This window comes from Falco peregrinus, chromosome 4 (assembly GCF_023634155.1).
Source record: "Falco peregrinus isolate bFalPer1 chromosome 4, bFalPer1.pri, whole genome shotgun sequence".
Taxonomy (NCBI): Eukaryota; Metazoa; Chordata; class Aves; order Falconiformes; family Falconidae; genus Falco; species Falco peregrinus.
The window spans coordinates 65,094,941-65,112,356 of record NC_073724.1 but is presented as its reverse complement, the minus strand read 5'-3'; the positions used below and the strand labels follow the sequence as shown (position 1 = coordinate 65,112,356).

Below are 17,416 nucleotides of genomic sequence, written 5' to 3'. Positions count from 1 at the left end.
CCCCCCGAGCCCTCTCTTCTCCAGGCTGAAGAGTCCCAGCTCCTTCAGCCTCTCCTCGTAGGAGATTTACATTTAGTTTTACACTAAGAAGTGAAGAATGCTACTGGAATGCACATCAAATGCACGTTCTTGGTGAGAAAGGAACTAGATTACTAGGGTTCTAGGACAAGTCCATAAACAAAGATTGAGTAGCATAGTAAATGTAGCTTGCTGAAAAAAAAAAATTCTTAAACACCACACATGCCCTGCCCTGGCAGTAGTCAGTGATTTGACTTTATAGACTTCATGCATACACCCTGGAATGGTGCTCAGAGCGTGGACATAGCTACTAACGGGGAAAGGCAAAAGAAGAACAGAATTATTACCTTTTTCACCATACTTCCTCTAACATCCTCTAATCCTCAGGAGGATTAGAGCTTGATTTGAAAAAAAAAAAAATTAGTTTGCTGCTAATTAATGTCTGTCTTTATTTGTGTCAGCCTTTGGGTTAAACCTTTATAGGACATAATGGTATCACTTTCCTCAGCTGAATTTGTCTGGTTTTCCAAGACAGTTCTTACCCTGTATCAGCATGGAAGTAAACTGTCCATTGTGCCTTATGCACATCTTCTTCCAGCTTGGGAAAGGATAGAATTTGCATTAAGCAAACATCTAAAAATGCCTTTACACAGTCTGTTCCAGTCAAGAAACCCAAAGGCCAGAATTTCAGCCCAGTGCTTTAGGGTTATTCCAGAACTCACATGCTGTTTTCTTTCTTTTGAGAAAAACAGCTTTCCTCAAACTCCTGCCAAGCACATCCATATTGCACAGTCTGCGTAAGCTTGCCATGAAAATCCATACACATATGGATCAATGAATTGTTTAGAATCACACTATTACTTTTTTTATCTTCTACTTATAACTTTTTCATATCTTTAAGGAGAACATATTTTACTTTGTCACACAGAGAACATAATTTATTTTGTCACATGGGTAAACATCTTCTCATGTGCATAGATGCTTCTGTACTTTGCATGAGCACACTTTAGAATAGTCTCCACTTCCAGAGCAGAGGGCTCTCCCCACCTTCCATTCCCATCAAATAGCACATCTCTGTTGTGAGATGGTTTTGAAGGCATTGGAAGAGGTGCCACACTGGTACCTCCATGGAATTATGCATTAGGCATAGAAGTTGATGGCTTCAGCATGTCTCTTCAGATCTAGTACTTCTGATGCTAAAGACAATTCAGATCTTGAACTGGCTTGTTTTTTGACAGTACCTCATGGCTGAGAAGTTGAATGACATACACAGAGACTTTAAAGATCATCTGCCAGATAACTCCACAAGGTGTCAAAGAACAGACCATTCATTTAAACCTAACTGTACTGTAATCCAGCACTCGTCCTTTACTGATGCCTACCTGCTTTAGAAACAAAAGGTGTGGCCTTACCTCTGAGAATTGGGGTGATTATAGTAGATAGGAGACTGCCAGCATTAATGGACAAATAAAAGATAGAGAAGAATCTAGTTCTTTGTTTTTCCTGCAGGAGAGGGGAAAAAAAAAACAAAACAAAAACACACAAAAGCAAAAAGATGTTTAGGAAGGGTTAGCCAGAACCACATTGATCAGCCTGGATTGAGCAATCAGCAGCTCTGTTTGCACAGTTCAAGACAAATAGTTATCTAAGCTCTTTCTTCAGCTACTCAGGAAACGCTGCAGTAATGCACATGTCTAAATATGTGTATTATTAGAGTGTCAGAATAGTTAAGCATTAGTAAGGGTCTCTGTATGATTGATAGTCTGAAAGACATTGTTACCTGATCATCCTCAAACTGATCTCCACCAAATGCTGACACACAAGGTTTGATCCCACCAGTACCAAGTGCAATGAGGATTAAGCCAATCATGGACAGAGCACTGGAACAAAGTACAAAAGAGAAATAGAAGAAAGTCACTTTGCTTTCTTACTTAGAATGTACATAGGAGACTGATTGCGAGACAGTTGAAATTCAAGTAGTGTAAATTTAAGGCTTAAGCTGTCCCACCCTTTATCAACCTGGAAAAAAACTCATGTACAAGGCAACTCACATGTGCAACGATACATTATCGGGAAAGCCATCCCAGTTGTGATCGGTCAGGTCATTTATAGAGCTCACAGACATGACTGCTTGCCCAATTGTATAGACAATAGACAGGGAGACAATTGTCCTGGTAAAGACAGAAGATAAATTTTTAGATATATTCACACCATTACACACATGCATACAGACACAGATAATGCTGACTTTTTGTTCATTCAAAGATGCTTAGTAAAGAAGCATAATTAACAGATGACAAGATAGACTCAACTTATCACAAGCTACTGTCCCCATACCTCTGTCACAGTATTTCTGTACTATTTTATTATTATTTTAGCAAGCTTTGTTTAATTAAGCAAGGCAAGATGAGAAATGTAGATATCACCACACCATGAGATATTTAAAAATCTTCAGTGGTTGCCTTTTTAATAACCAACTCAAGAATGTAATTATCATATTCCATATATGGTGAAGTTCAAATGAACTGCTGTACAACAGCAAAGTATGCAATTTACACTGATTTTAATACTGTTTAAACATCCTTTGTTTTTATATTTTACCTGCAAGGAGTAAAAAAAAAAACAAAACCCAAAATATCTGCTTTAGGCATGGGAACTCCCCAAAGTACTGTTGTGAACAACTGTATTACCCCACACACAGCTGTGAGCATACCAACATCCTGATATCTTGAAACTCAGATCAGAGAAGCACCAAAAAGGACAGACTGAAGGCTTTCCTCTGCCAGGAGGTGCCCAGGAAGTAATCATCACTCCCCACCCCCATGCCTTTATGGTCCACTCCTCTTTATGTAAGAATATACTCCATACTAGCTTTGTTGGAGCTTAGAGAACATGACTGTAATTTAATCCACGTTCATCCTCTCCCTTGGCTGAGGCTCCATTCCACAGGCACAGACCCAGATCTCCAGTCTGGAGGAAAAGCAGAAGTGGGGTGCAGCGATGTGAAATTATTTAAAACTCTAAGTTTGCAGCAGCAGAAGTTCCAAACCTAGTGTGGCCCATGACAATGAAGGGTAAGGCTCAAGGACCTAGGACAATCAGAATCTGTTGGATAAAAGCAAGAGATCCGTATAGCAAGCTTGGAGCACCCTGATACCAGAGGGACAGAGGAAGCACCACTCTCCATTGACCAGGTTTTGACTTTAGAACAAGGTTTCTCTGACTGAAAAATGCTCTTCCCTGTAGTAGGGTAAAAACCCGCACAACATGAGGCAACAGTGAATTTGCTATTTAGTAGAAAAATTAGAAATTCTTTCTTAATAGCGATTCCATAGAGTTACTTGACAACTTGGGAGAAAGTTTCCAATTGAAGTTAAACCCGAGCTGAGCAGGAAAGAAGCCTCTGGTTTTTAGCTGTGAGGCTCATAAGCATGCTGGGAAGACACCACTTACATCGTTGGCACTGCACAGATAGTACCCAATTAAGAAAAAGGTGATTTCTGTACTGTTTTCCTCAAGAACCTCACACCTAACATGAGCAGGTCCCAGCATGTTCCTTGGCAGACACTACGCAAATTACATGGGCTGTAGAAGATTTGAGTCTCCCCCATAAAGTCCTTAACGGTGCTTGGGTAACCTCCTCCTCTTGTCATCATAGATTTTTTTTTTAAATTAAATACTATTTAAGCCTTCCTCATGGAACCTTGCTCTATCTTAGAGCTTTTCCAAAAGCATTTTTTTCTTGTCAAGCTTAGAGTTCCAGTTTCAAGCCCTGAGCCATCCTACTGAGCTCCTGTTAAGGGCCTGGTGGCCAAGGGCTTGTGGCACTGGTGTACACAAGTTCAAGAGGGAAGGGAATACAAGGTCAGCAGGGCTTTATCTTTATAAACCGGGTAGAAGCCAAAATAGATATTTAAAAAAAAAAAAAAAGAGCATACCATCTAAACAAGTGACTATGCAATATATTTAGGCTACAGTCTGCCAGATATCCAGCTACTTGCAATGAGTAGATCTGCACTGATCAGACCAGCTCCCCCAGAGCACACCTGAAAGTGGTTGCAGCCCTGGGCTCCCAGAGGCTGCCAACACAGTAGAAGACAAGGCTGTTGGAAATAATTTGGTTACATTTCAAAGCCCTTCATTCAGTGGTACTTCTCCAAGCACCTAGTGCACAGGTAAAAACCCAGAATTCATCCCTGAGAGAAAGAGTTGCAACTCAGTAAGAACTCCTACAGAGCTGTCAAGTCAATCATGGAATACTTTAGAACATATTCTAAGTCCCAGTTAATACCAGATGACACAGCATTTCACTATTTCATTGACCACCTGCAACAGGTAAAGAGGCAGTCCAATGTAATTATAACCTCCAGTATCTATTTTCACAACATGGTAAACACTTCCCTCAGTGTAGCTTACATTTTGCCCAGATGCAAGGAAAAACATGCACCATACTTGGAAAGCAAGCTACTACCCTTAACCAATTAGAGAACCGTAGCATTTGTTAACTCATAGGGCAGTTTCAGGTCTGAGCTAAATCAATTAAAACCTCAAGATTTTGAGGGGGGGGGGGGGGGGGGGAACCAAAACAAAACCCCACCCACAAACAATCCTGGAGTAGCCAGCACCAGCTCTGAAGCTGTTGTTCTGAGCTGCTGCTTGAGGTGATGGTTTAAGTAACACTGATCTCAGGTGAGCTTTCCTGATTTTGGGTTGTCTTCAGAGGAAGGACTCACTTAAACTTCCCCAGCCAAGAGTCCGCAATGAGCGCTCCAAGGATCGGTGTCAAGTAGCACAGAGCGACAAATGTGTGGTAGATGGCTGTAGACAAGTTGTCATCCCATTGCAGGAAATATTTGAAATACAGAACTAGCACCGCTGTAGGAAGAACAACAAAAAGAACAGGTTACAAACCAAAGTCAGGGCTGGGTAAGCAGTAATCCACATGCGGAGACGCAGGACACAGCACATACCTCGCATGCCATAGTAGGAGAACCTCTCACAGAACTCATTGATGATGATGAAGAAGATGCTCAAGGGGTAGCCAAAGCAGCTTGGCTGGAGACAAGAGACATACAGTGTGAGCTCAGAGCTGTGCAACAGACTAACATTGCTCACTGCGACCCGCAAGCTTGAGGAAGCTCAGTGCAGACTCTGTGGGGGCAGGTAGGTACCCAGGGGTTAGGAGGCTGCATGGGCTTCTGTGGAATGACACTGATTTACCTGAACCAAGAGGCAATTCTTACTTTCCCCTCTTGGTCCCCAGAGCTCTACGCACTTATCTGCCTGTTGCAAAAGATCTTTAACAATACTATATTTGACCTTCAAGCATTGCACCATGAACATTTGAAGTCTTCAGCATCTAATCCTTAGAGCAATCTTGACTGGTACAAAAAAAAATAAAGTCAAAAGCCAATGTTTTTTAAAAAACTCAAAACCCAGACCTAACAAAAAAACCTCACTATGCTAAACCCCCACAGCACACCAGTTAGAAGCCCGGGGCTATTTTTAAATGGCTCCAGTTCACATAAATAAACCTTTAAATATTTTAGTTAAATATCTTGGGAAAGCTCCCCATCCTTACAAATATTCTGCTATATGAAGAATCCTTCATTTCTTCAGACTTGCTGATAGAACTGACTTCACTCCTAACCTAAAATGGCATGGCCAGATTTACTGAGCCTTCACCTACTGCGATAGGCATCTCCACAGGCACCATCATGCAGCTTGTGATGTGCCTCTTGCCATGGAGACACAGGGAATAAAAGTACCCATCAGGTACAAATCCGGCATGAACAGCAGAATTGGGAATTTAACCTCTGATTGCCTGCTTTTCTTACTGAATGAATACATGGGATCATTTCTATTAAAACTACTAAGAATGCAAGTTGAACATTAACTTTTCTTTTTACCTCTTTTTATGGGTTTGGTCCTGCAAGTTGCAAAATCAGACTTTTAATAAGCCTTAGAACATCCCAGGGGTAAAACAGTTATGAAACTTAAGTATGGACAAGAAAAAGATAAATAGTATTGTTTGTCTTCATGTTGTGAAGCCTTAGGAATTAAATCCATCTGTATTCCAAGTGAGACAGGAGGAAAAAAAAAAAGTTAACTTTGCAGATCAAAAGGAAAGAAGCCTTATGTGGGAAAATCCTGCCTGACATCCTGACATGATTAAGTTGGAGAGCCTGCATCTCCAGCAAAGCCTCAATGAACAACACAACACTGTGAGACTTGTGTGCTACAACATGCTTTTTGTGAATACTGCAAGAGAAACGAAAATAAGAGAGTGGTGAGAGTATTGCTGACTTAATCATGAGTATGTCCAAGCAGCCTGAACAGCCCTGATCTTTGGTACCAGCTGAAGCAAGTATACAGTGCACACCTCGCCCGTGGTTTGATAAGCAGGCTTCACTGACAGAGCCCGACTTCAGCCGGGGCAAGTGCCAGGTGGGACTCACCTAGCTTCAGAGCAACCAGAATCTGAGGCCTTAATAAAAACATGTCACTCAATTTATCACATCCTCCATGGCCAGAATTAAGTGTCTCCAAAGGAAGACCATCCTTAGATAAAATTCACTTGAAGGTGCCCATTTCCCTCAGGTGAAGATACCAGGAGCTCTCAAAGACTAGCCCCAACTTGGCTGCAGCTTTTGCTGGACTGGTGTTCGTATGGAAGAATGCTACCCAGCCCTGTAAATGTTCCTGCTCCCAAGGAGATGGATAGAGAACCACACCATGAAGGCTTGGCTCAGCATCCCTTTGATACACTCCAATGGTTTTGATCTCAGCAGTTGTCAGGTTAGGCCCCAGTGCAGTAACCCACACTGCATGACTGGTTTCTGCCAGTGTAACTGGGTGTAACCCAGCTGGGGAGGAGAGAACATCCCCGTCCGAAGCAGAACAAACCCTTCCCTGCCTGTGGCCTGCCTACAGAGAAAAAAGGGACAGGGCAGTCCTGGCCCAGGGGGTGGTGGTACCCATCCCCACCAGAACTTCACAAAACCTCTACTAAAAGCTTTTTGATGTTCTTGGGATTCTCACAACCCTCCCTAGTGTTCGGCCACCACACCACCCAACAGCTCGTTGTTTAAGAACATGTTACGTGCTGATGTGGGGAGGCAACCAGCTTCCACCGAGGCTGTGGATCTGTTTTAAGCTGCTAGTGCTTATGTGCCTGGCAGAGCCATCCTGCACTCACATGCCAGCACAGCAGCCACTGGTGGGTTTTTGAGCTGGTGGAGAGCTGGCTGAACAGGAACAGGGGCATGCAGGAGAAGCTACAGGGCCTTTGCCAAGATAAAGACCCTCCTTTGTTTTGTCCAAGATGCTACAAAAGCAAGAAGAGAATAAGCAGTTATGCCTTGATAATATATGACCTATATTGTTCTTGTTTTGCACTATACTATCCTCTTAAACCTCTATTGTGTTATACACAAGCACACACACATTTACTTCAACATTTTCTGTTGTGATCCCCATTGGCCAGGAAGCACTGGATCTGCCACTGAAGAGGTAACCTGGAGGTCACATTTTCTAACACTCTCTGTAACTTTCCCCTGCCCTGGGGATGCCACCACCCCGCTGTACAGCTTTGACTTTGGCTGCTGAGGAAGCCGCTAATCTGTGGGAAAGCTGTGGTGAAAGTCTGTGGGGTAAAACCTTGTGCGATAAGAAAAGCAAAGGCAGAGATAGGGTTGCTGAGGCAGGCGTCATTAATGGTTCAAAGATTCGAGAGGAAGAACTAACACCAAAATGTAAGAGTCCTAAGGGAGAGCTGGTGGATGATGACAACCCAGCCACACACAGAGTGGGCTCCAGGGACACGTCTCCTCCCAATGATGTCTGCTCAGCCAGCAAAGGTTCTTCAGACATTTCAGCAGGGTGGTGAGCACACTAACACTTAGCTGGGATTTAATAAGCTACCAGGCTGCTTTATGTGTTGGCCAACAACTCATTTTCTACTTTTAATGTATGTTTATAGAACATTTTTTTTTGCACACTGCTAAAGTTACCCAAACAACATAACCCAAGGAGAGTCAGTATAACAACTTTTTATAAGAGAAAACAATACTTACCGATATGCCCTTACTCTTACTTTTTGCAGCTGTGGAGGGGAAAAAAAAAACAACACACAAGTTAATGGAAACTACTAAGTAACATTCTTTTAAAGCCACTGGAAGACATGGGAAAAGTTCAACTCAAAACAAATGATGAAACACAAACATAGTATTGTTCAGGATGAGTAAGTCTTCAGTTTGTTAAAGGGGGACTTTTCATGGTACAAGAAGGTTATTAGGAAAAGCTTCACTCGATAGCATTGTTTTTCAGGCTATGCATACAGTGCCAAGGAAAAAACAAAAAAGAACTGTTGGGACAAAGAAACCCATCCTACTATGACTGCTCACTGCGACGAGCGAGGGGAAGCAAGCAGCCGACTCAATGTGAGTGATAAAGCAAGCTCCGATTTATTACGGCGCAATTATGATATTTATACATTTCCAGTTAATTATGCCTACTAGTCATTTGTTGATAGGCTAAGCCCTAATGGTTACGTCTTCGTACGGCCTCCTACTTGCGGTTTCTGCGGTTAACTAGTCACGTAGCTTGGCTCCGTGTTCTACGTGACTTCCTCAGAGTTAGTTGCAACATCTTCTGCAAGCTCAGCATCGACCTTTTCCTTATCTTCCTTGTCCATTGTCCATTCTTGCAAGCTCAGTAAATTTTTCTCTGCGGCCTAGTCTGGTTCACTCCAAACTCATGTCAAGTGCTGTGTCGCACAGTCCTTCCATGGATCCGTGGCCGTTTTCTCTCATCCATTCTGCAACAATTCCCCCTTTTTCTTTTTGGACAAGGAAAGATTGAGTAACACGCTCAAACAATCTTCGGATACAAGAAAGAATACAAGGTAGCAAAAGCAATAACAAAATAATAAACAGCAATACAGATAAACCCTGTTTTAACAAGTCTCTTAACCATCCATTTATGCCCAAAGAAGCAAACCAAGAATCTATGCCTGATGAACCTTCTTTGACATGATGCATACGATTTCTTAACTCCTCCAGCTGTCGATGAATACTTTGTGAATGATCAGAAAGATTTAGGCAACACATGCCTTCAAAATCCTGACATCCATGCCCATTTGCCAAAAGCAAAAAATCTATAGCAGCTCTATTTTGCAAAACTGCATGACGTAAGCTATCAACATCAGTGGCAAGACCTGATAAAATGTCTGTCGTAGAATTAAATTGTTTCACTGCCCAACAAGCTAGAGTCTTTATTTTAGCCCAATTCGCAGCTGCTGCGCCACCGGGAAGAAAAAATGAAAGAGCTACAGTTCCAGCCACTGTACCAAGATTTACATTATCATTACAATCTGGCTTTAAATCATTAAGACTGCGTTTTGCTCTACTCTCATTCACCTGTCTTACCAAGTCACGCATGGCAGGTGCAAACATGGTTAGCTTGCCAATATAACAGGGTCCTCCCACAGGACGAAATGGTATGGCAGGCCACGCCCTGTCTCCACATATTAGAAAATATCCTTCTGGTAATAATTTTGCTGTAACACTTTCCACATCAAATTCACCGGCATATTTTGAGGTGTTCCAATGGCTAGAATTTCCTGATACATTCTGATATCCTAAGTAAAATTGTATTACATTGTCACGGTGCATGATGCGTTTCCATTCTTCTCCAAACATGACAGCACCTGAGCCATTGATAGGTCGAAATAGGGGGCAAACTCTGGTACAATTAAGTTTTTGACTAACATTTACTAAAGGCCCAGCGGCTGGAAAAGAGCCCCATAGGTCTAATTCTTGCTGAGGTAAATGGATTGATTCATTTAACTGGGAAATCAACTGTTGTAAAAAATACGTATTTTTAATAAGTGTACTATTCCACCAGGTACAGTTATCACCAAAGCCAGAATTCATGTCATTATACTTCCAGTTTAACCAGGCTAAATATGATTGATTTATGGCTGTATAATTTACTCCCAAAGGTTCAAAATCAGGCCAATGTATATAAGGGTAACCAATTAGACACGTTCGAAAAGGATCACTTGCTTTCTGCAGGGAAAGACAAAAATCTGTAACTCCTGATTGATTTGCCCACGTAACCCACATATTTTGTCTAGGCTCTATACTATGTAAAGCAAAAACAATGGCAATATTCAATAGGCTAATTCCCAAAAACAATGCCATCATCCACGTTTACAATGATGCTGTATGATATGAGACTCAAAACTTTTCTTAATAATGCGAACCCAAAAGATAAATTCGTTACGTAATTCTGCCAAAAATAATTGTTCAAAAGCCTCATAAGATTGTAATGCTTTGTTGATAACTGTAAAACTAGGAGCAGGTGTTTCAGTCAAAAGGGAATTTCCACCAAAGCCAAAACGTAAAATGCTATTTTGACAGGGTGGGCATACCCAGGAACACAAGGTCTTTCGTCTAAACACTCCAACTCTTTTACAATATCCACAATAAAATATAATTTTTGAATTACAAACAGTTTTACATATAGGACAAAATTTTTCTAATTATATTGGTCCTTGCCCAAAGAGGTCTTGCAAAGTATGCAAAATACGGGTAAAATGTAATAAAGACAATCTATCAGAGGGTAATTGATATTGTATCTCCCGAGGCAGTTGCCATAAAATGGGAAGAATAATATATGTTAACTTTTCTACAAGTCGTTTTTCTTCATCTGGTCATGGCAGCCGAAATAATCTGTCTCGATGCTGTGTCCATTTGACAATTTTTGCACCATAGGTGGCGCTCTCGACATTGACGACGTGTATGTCCAGGACGCCCACAACGAAAGCAAATAAAGTCTTTTCGAGGTGGTTTCTTACTTTGCCGTTCATCTGACGTCTTTAAAGGAGCGAGGGCTGCAAAAGCTTGTTGCTGAGTTTTAACTAAATTGTCTCCTACCTCTTTAAGCATTTCGACTAACAAAGCTTGAGGTCCTACAGGCACTCGGCTCATTCTTTCTAACATAGTTTCAACAGAAGCATCTAGAGGAAGGGTAACTAAAATGCCTTTTGTATAAGTGTTACAATTTTCTAATACACATTGCCTCAATAATGGTCCCTTCATAAAATCCGCTATATCTGCTCGACTGATCGCATCAGTGACTCTGTCTACAAAAGAGGCAAAAGACTCATCCCTGCCTTGTTTAACTGACATATATGAAGGTGTAGCAGGGGTTGTTCTTACTTTCTGCAAGGCTTCTCGCGCCAGTTTCATAGATTCTAATAGTACATCAGGACCAGTTTGCATCTGCATTTCTATTGAGGCAAAAGGTCCAGACCCCATCAATTGTTCTACCGTTACTCCTGCTAATCGGTCACGCGACGCATGTACAGAGAGTTCACAAAGCCTTTGCCAATGAGCTTGCCACAACAATTGTTGTGATTGTTTCAAAATAAGTCTCATAATGTTTTTTATATCTTCCGGACACAATATTCCACTTCCCCAAATATAGTTTAACATTTGTCGGGTAGGTTCACCATGTAAACCGGAGTCATTAACTGTACTTCGCAGTTGATTTAAAATTTTCCAATCTAAAGTATGATGTTCTCCTGTCATTACTCCTGCATTATCGATAGTGTAGATCACAGGATAAGCTTGACAATTAATTTGAGTTACAGCATCAAAATCTTTCTGTTCCATTGCCTCTCGGACTATTTTGTCCCAATCGACCCGAACTAACTGTGAATGCGGGGGTGAGTTAACCGGCTTACTAAATGTTTTATCTTTCAACTGTCCCCTTGTTGCTTTTCCCTCAAGCTCAATAAACTCCTCCTCTAAATTATTATTTTGTGCGCCATCCAGCACCTGATCTTGAGATGGTGCCGAGGGACAAACTTCTTTCTCTGTGTGAGGGGGAGGAGGTGGTTGATTTGAGGGCTGACGAACAACAGGGACAGGAATTCCTGAAGCAGGAGGACTGAAATAATCTCCTCCTGCTGTAAAACGCCCCGCTGTTGAATCAGTTTTTTCGAGCCGATTAGTGGCAGCTGCGGCCATTTGTTTTTCAACTTTGTAACGTTTTAAACAGTTAATGACCTCTCTCCAAGATTTCATTAACTTTTTAGCAACTTTATCATCGTCGATCACTAAATCCCATAAACAGTCCCCATAATTACGCCATTCTTCTATTTCAAACATACTTTCAGGATCTTTAAAGTAACCTTTTGCTTTGCCTAACGTAATTAGCCCAGCTAAATCTTTCAAAGGGCTTACCCCCCGCTTTTCTAAAAAGCGTTGTAAAAGAGCGAGTGCTACCTCTTTTTCCATAGCGCGCTTTTTTAAAGAATTCTTCCCTGATTAAGAGAATTCTTCTCCTTGATTAAGATGCAGCCTTTTTCCCCTGGGTAGCCTCTGACGGACGGCGAACCTTTCCCTTGATTAACGTGGTTCAAGCACGGATCGAGGTACGATGCCAGCATCAGTCGATCTTTGCTCCCTGGTCGCTGCTACCAGTGCTTCTCCGTCCTCGCTGTCCGGTGAAGAACAGGGATTGGGGGTCCCTGTTCGGGCGCCACTTGCGACGAGCGAGGGGAAGCAAGCAGCCGACTCAATGTGAGTGATAAAGCAAGCTCCGATTTATTACGGCGCAATTATGATATTTATAAATTTCCAGTTAATTATGCCTACTAGTCATTTGTTGATAGGCTAAGCCCTAACGGTTACGTCTTCGTACGGCCTCCTACTTGCGGTTTCTGCGGTTAACTAGTCACGTAGCTTGGCTCCGTGTTCTACGTGACTTCCTCAGAGTTAGTTGCAACATCTTCTGCAAGCTCAGCATCGACCTTTTCCTTATCTTCCTTGTCCATTGTCCATTCTTGCAAGCTCAGTAAATTTTTCTCTGCGGCCTAGTCTGGTTCACTCCAAACTCATGTCAAGTGCTGTGTCGCACAGTCCTTCCATGGATCCGTGGCCGTTTTCTCTCATCCATTCTGCAACAGCTCACCACACATCGTTCAAGGTGGTGGCAGCCCACCCCTACCCCCCACAGAAGGCAAATCCTGTTTCTACTCACTCTCAGGGTTGTCATCTTAATGGCAAGTCAAGAGTAAGGAACAGACTCGGGATGCCCCGCCAGGGGTGGATGCCAAGTCCTGAAAAGGGACAAACTTGCCATAGCTCAGACTTAAAGAGGGCCGAATACATGGCCTGACGGAGTGATCCACATTAGCAGCCAGTCTCACAACCTGGAGATTGACCCAGGAAAGCCTTGAAGCACAGGAGGGGTCCCGCTGAGGTCAGCAAGAGTAGACAGCTGCTTGCAGCCCTGAAGTCACTTCCAGCTGCTCCCGGCAGGTTTGCTACCCCTGGCAGCCCTCCAGGCAGTGTCCTGCAGGGCTTGCTTGGCTCAGGGGACAGGCTCAAAGGCTGAGCTTGCACCGTGTCAGATAAAGGCCCTGTGCCCACATAGTGGATGTCAGCATTTCCTACAAAACCACATGAGCGAGTTCATTATCATTAAGATAAGATCAAGTACATGATGTGAACTTTGAAATCCGTGCTTGCAAATGAAGTGTGCCCATAATAGATGGCAAACATTTTTCTTATAGACAAGATCATTATTTAGTCCATAGTTCACAACAGATGAAAACAGCTGACAGCAACACTATAGTGCTTGACACGATACTAAGTAAAGTCACTCTTAAAAATTATTTTAAAAATTTATCTGATTCTTTCCTTCAATGCCATGGACAACTGTTTTCACAGCAGAGAGTAGTATTCTACAGGTAATTCAAGAATACATTTTTCTTAGAAAACAAGTAACATCCAGAAAGTGCTAACACTTCAGGGTACAGGCAGATACCAGAGCCATTAAAGCTATTAGTCATGTTCCTTACACCACTCGTGAGCAGATATTCTGAAGGATTCCAAGGCATTAGTGATACTCAAGGACTTGTTGTGAAGATAGTGTATTTCCACTGGTTGGCCTTTCCAGCACATGTGCATCATACTGCTAGTTTTTCATAACACATACAGGGAACATCAGTTTGAACAGCTTATGCCTGCCTGTTAGCCAACTCTTGAGGAGAAAAAAAAAAAAATAAAAAAAAAAATCAAGGAACTTGTAGCTGGTTGGGTTTTCCTTTCCAGAGGATAAAGGTGTCACCTCTGCAAGAAACCCTATACAGAAGACGTCACGGAGGCTTTTTTTCCCCAGACAACATTGACTGAGTTCAGTGTTTAAGAGAGAGACTTACTTCTCAGCCATTTTGACTTTATGCCTCTACACTCCTTTTACAGGGACAGTCAGGAAACTCCCTGTGGCATTAAAACCAACATTTCAACACAGGCACCTGAACTGACTGAGGGACTTCACTGTCAGGCAGCTCTGGAGTTAGACCTATAAAAGCACAGCACACCCAGCATTTTGCAGCAATTTCAGTCACGAATCTGGGGTTTGCTAGTGGCATGTTGGAGCAGTCCCTCTTTTGGGCAACCCTCAGTACTTCTCATTCTCTCCCCACAAAGAACGACCTGCAGAACTGATCATTTTCACCACAAAATACAGAAGAGCTTTGCATTTTTCAAAATAAAGCTCCAAAAAATTATATACTTTGTATTCCCTTAAGATACCAAGTATTTTTGAGCAATGTAAAGACAGAAGCTACTCAGTTCTTGGCTTGAACACTAAATCTACATAGTTATTTATTGGTGGGTCACTGCATCCTTCCACACTTGCAGGAAAGGTGGGGAGCAGGCTTATGGCTCTGACCCCTTCTCCCACAGCTCCCACCAGTACGGTTCCCTGCAGTCACGGAGATGCTGTAGCTCTTGTCGCTCATGGTCCACGTCACAAGATGGGAGTGTGTTGCCTTGCTCCCTGCAGCCATCACCGCAACTTTGCCTGGTTGAAATACTTCATGTCTGTGGCCAGGCTAAATCTGTACGCGACCATGCTGTCACCTAGGATGTTCTTGGCTGCAGAGGGAGTCTGTTCTCCTGCCGGCTGACTGACTCTGGCACAACCCAAGCCTCTTGCCTCTGCTCCTTGGAGCTGCCTCACAGCACCTGCACAAGGATGCTGCTGCCATCAGGACAAACACCACCAGGAGTCCCTGCTTCACACCTCGCTCTTCCAGAAAGACACTGGTGCAAAACAGTCAAAGCAAATATAAAGCAGCAAAACTGACATTACATGAGTAGTTCCAGCTGCATGGGGCTTCTCCCTTCCCAGCACCATCACCATTTTCCCGGCTAGCTGCCCAAGGCAGTGAGACCCTGGTGCCTCTCTGGGCAGCAGCGCTGCCAAGCTTTGCCTGCTCATAACTACAGTTGCCTGTCCCCAGAGCACAGATGTCCTGGTGAAGATGCAATGGTACTTTCTGAGGGGGGCTTTGATACCTCAGGTTCCTCCCCTACACAAGACAAGGTTTCCTCAGCTCAGGAATTGCTTTCTAGGAGAGGCACGCCAACGTGCTCAGACACTGCAGGACCAAGGGTCCAGCAAAGGGCAATGGAGAGCTACTCCCCAGAGAAGCATCATTCGTGCCTTTGCTACTCTGTATTCCAGTTTAGACACAAACTAATCTTTGGGATTAGCTAGCTAAACTGGCTCTGCCCTTATGTGAATCTTCCAGATGTGTTTCTATATATTTAAAAAACACTAATTAGGTCAACCCTAGGTAAACACTCTTGTGAAAAAGCGTTATTTAATAGCCGTGAGAAACACCACATTCGAGTTGTGCTAGGATTTCCAATTTCCACATCCCTTAAAAGTTCAAGATCCGCCTTACCAGCGAGGGGTTCAGCCCGGAGGGGCCGCCGAGGCCAAGGCAACAGCTCGGCTCTCACCGGGGCGCCGGGGCAGGTTCCCGCAGGCTTGGCCGCGGCGCTGCCGGGGGGTGAGCGGCCCCGCAGGCACCGGGCTGGGGCAGCGGCGGGGGGGCGGCCCGGGGAGCCGAAGGCACCCGCTGTCACTCAGACCCGGCACCGAGCAGCAGAGCCAGCCCCGGGGAGCCGGGACCCCTCGGCCATGCCACCAGCTCTCCGCCGGCTGCTCACAGCCCAGCCCACCGGCTCAGGGGGAGGCGGCCCGAGGGTCCCCCCGGTGCCCGGCCCGGCCGGGGGCACCCCGCCCTCCCTGCCCACCGCACCTACCCATGCTGCCGGCGCGATCCCGGCGAGGCGCTCGGGGAAGGAAGGAGGATGCCGGGGGCGACCGGGCTTTAAGGGCGGCCCGGGGGCCCCGCCCGGCCCCAGCCGCTCCGGGGCGGTGCCGCCGGCCGGGGCAGCGCAGGTGGCGGCGCGGGGCGGGGAGGGGGCGCGGGGCGGGGAGGGGGCGCGGGGGGCGTATCGCCGGGGCAGCCGCGGCCGGGCCCACCCGCCGGTTGCGCCCCCTGCTGCGGCAGCGCAGCGCGCCGGGAGGGCTCCGAGAGCCGCCCCGCCGCCGCCCGCTCCCACTCCGGCTTTTGAGCGGGGAGCGGGGCTTTCCGCGGGGTTTCGGGGTTTTTCCCTTCTGTGACTATGAGGGAGCCCAGAGCCGAGGCCACCAGCTGCACGGAGCGCTGCGCAGGGCTAAGGTCACGCCATGTCCCTCCGATGTCAACGGCACGATGGAAAACGGGCAGCTCTGCCTCCTTCCCGCCTCTCAAGCCAGAAACCCGGAGCTTTTCCCAGCTGCTGCTGCTGCTGCCAGCCGGGAGAGACAGCAGCGGTTTGCCGCCTGGCACTCAGCCTCTGGTGATGATGGACCTGCGGCTCCCAGGAGCTGGTGCTTCTGAGAGGTTGCCCAGAGAGGCTGTGGATGCCTCATCCTTGGAAGTGTCAAGGCCAGGCTGGATGGGGCTTGGAGCAACCTGGTCTGGTGAACCATGTCCCTGCTCATGGCAGGGGGTCGGACCAGATGGTCTTTGAAGGTCACTTCCAACCCAAACTGTTCCGTGAGTCTGTGTTTCTGCAACCCCATTCGCTTGTCACTTCAGTCTGTCTGGAGCAGACGGCTGCCCCGTGTGCCTTGTGTGTGTTCCATGTGTGCCCCGTGTGCCGTGTGTGTGTGCCATGTGTGCCCCGTGTGCCACCAAACCACAGGGAAGGCTGGGAGAACGCTGGTCAGTGTAACACAATGTACATTTCATGCACGCGCCTTACCGACTGTGTGTGTGAAATAAACAGATGAGAAGTTTAGCATGAGAAGAACGGCCAGTGTGTGAGGCCAACAAAAAAAGTGGATAGGGGAAGCTGTGCAATACTAAGACTCGAATGTACTCAGAGTGTGAAAACAGGAAAACATTAGCAGGCACTGCCAAAAAAAAAAATAAATTTCCTAAATTCCTGAAAGAAGAATAAAATCCTTCTTGGAGGCTTGCTGATGTTGTTACACTGGTCTGGAGTTTATGCAATCAATCCAATGGCATCTCCTA

At 45.0% G+C, this 17,416-nt stretch overlaps 1 protein-coding gene across 1 annotated transcript in view; it reads right to left on the bottom strand.

Moving 5' to 3' along the window:
• The window catches only part of SLC15A1 (solute carrier family 15 member 1), a 31,219-nt gene extending 14,941 nt beyond the window's left edge, over positions 1–16,278 (bottom strand). Inside the window, exons 1-7 of the mRNA XM_055802900.1 lie at positions 16,155–16,278; positions 8,094–8,122; positions 4,989–5,073; positions 4,752–4,893; positions 2,070–2,189; positions 1,799–1,898; positions 1,431–1,521 (exon numbers count right to left, since the gene is read on the bottom strand). Of these exons, the coding sequence (XP_055658875.1) occupies positions 1,431–1,521; positions 1,799–1,898; positions 2,070–2,189; positions 4,752–4,893; positions 4,989–5,073; positions 8,094–8,122; positions 16,155–16,158 (571 nt within the window). The 5' untranslated portion in view covers positions 16,159–16,278. The remainder of the gene's footprint in view (positions 1–1,430; positions 1,522–1,798; positions 1,899–2,069; positions 2,190–4,751; positions 4,894–4,988; positions 5,074–8,093; positions 8,123–16,154) is intronic.
• Between the last annotated feature and the right edge of the window lie 1,138 nt (positions 16,279–17,416).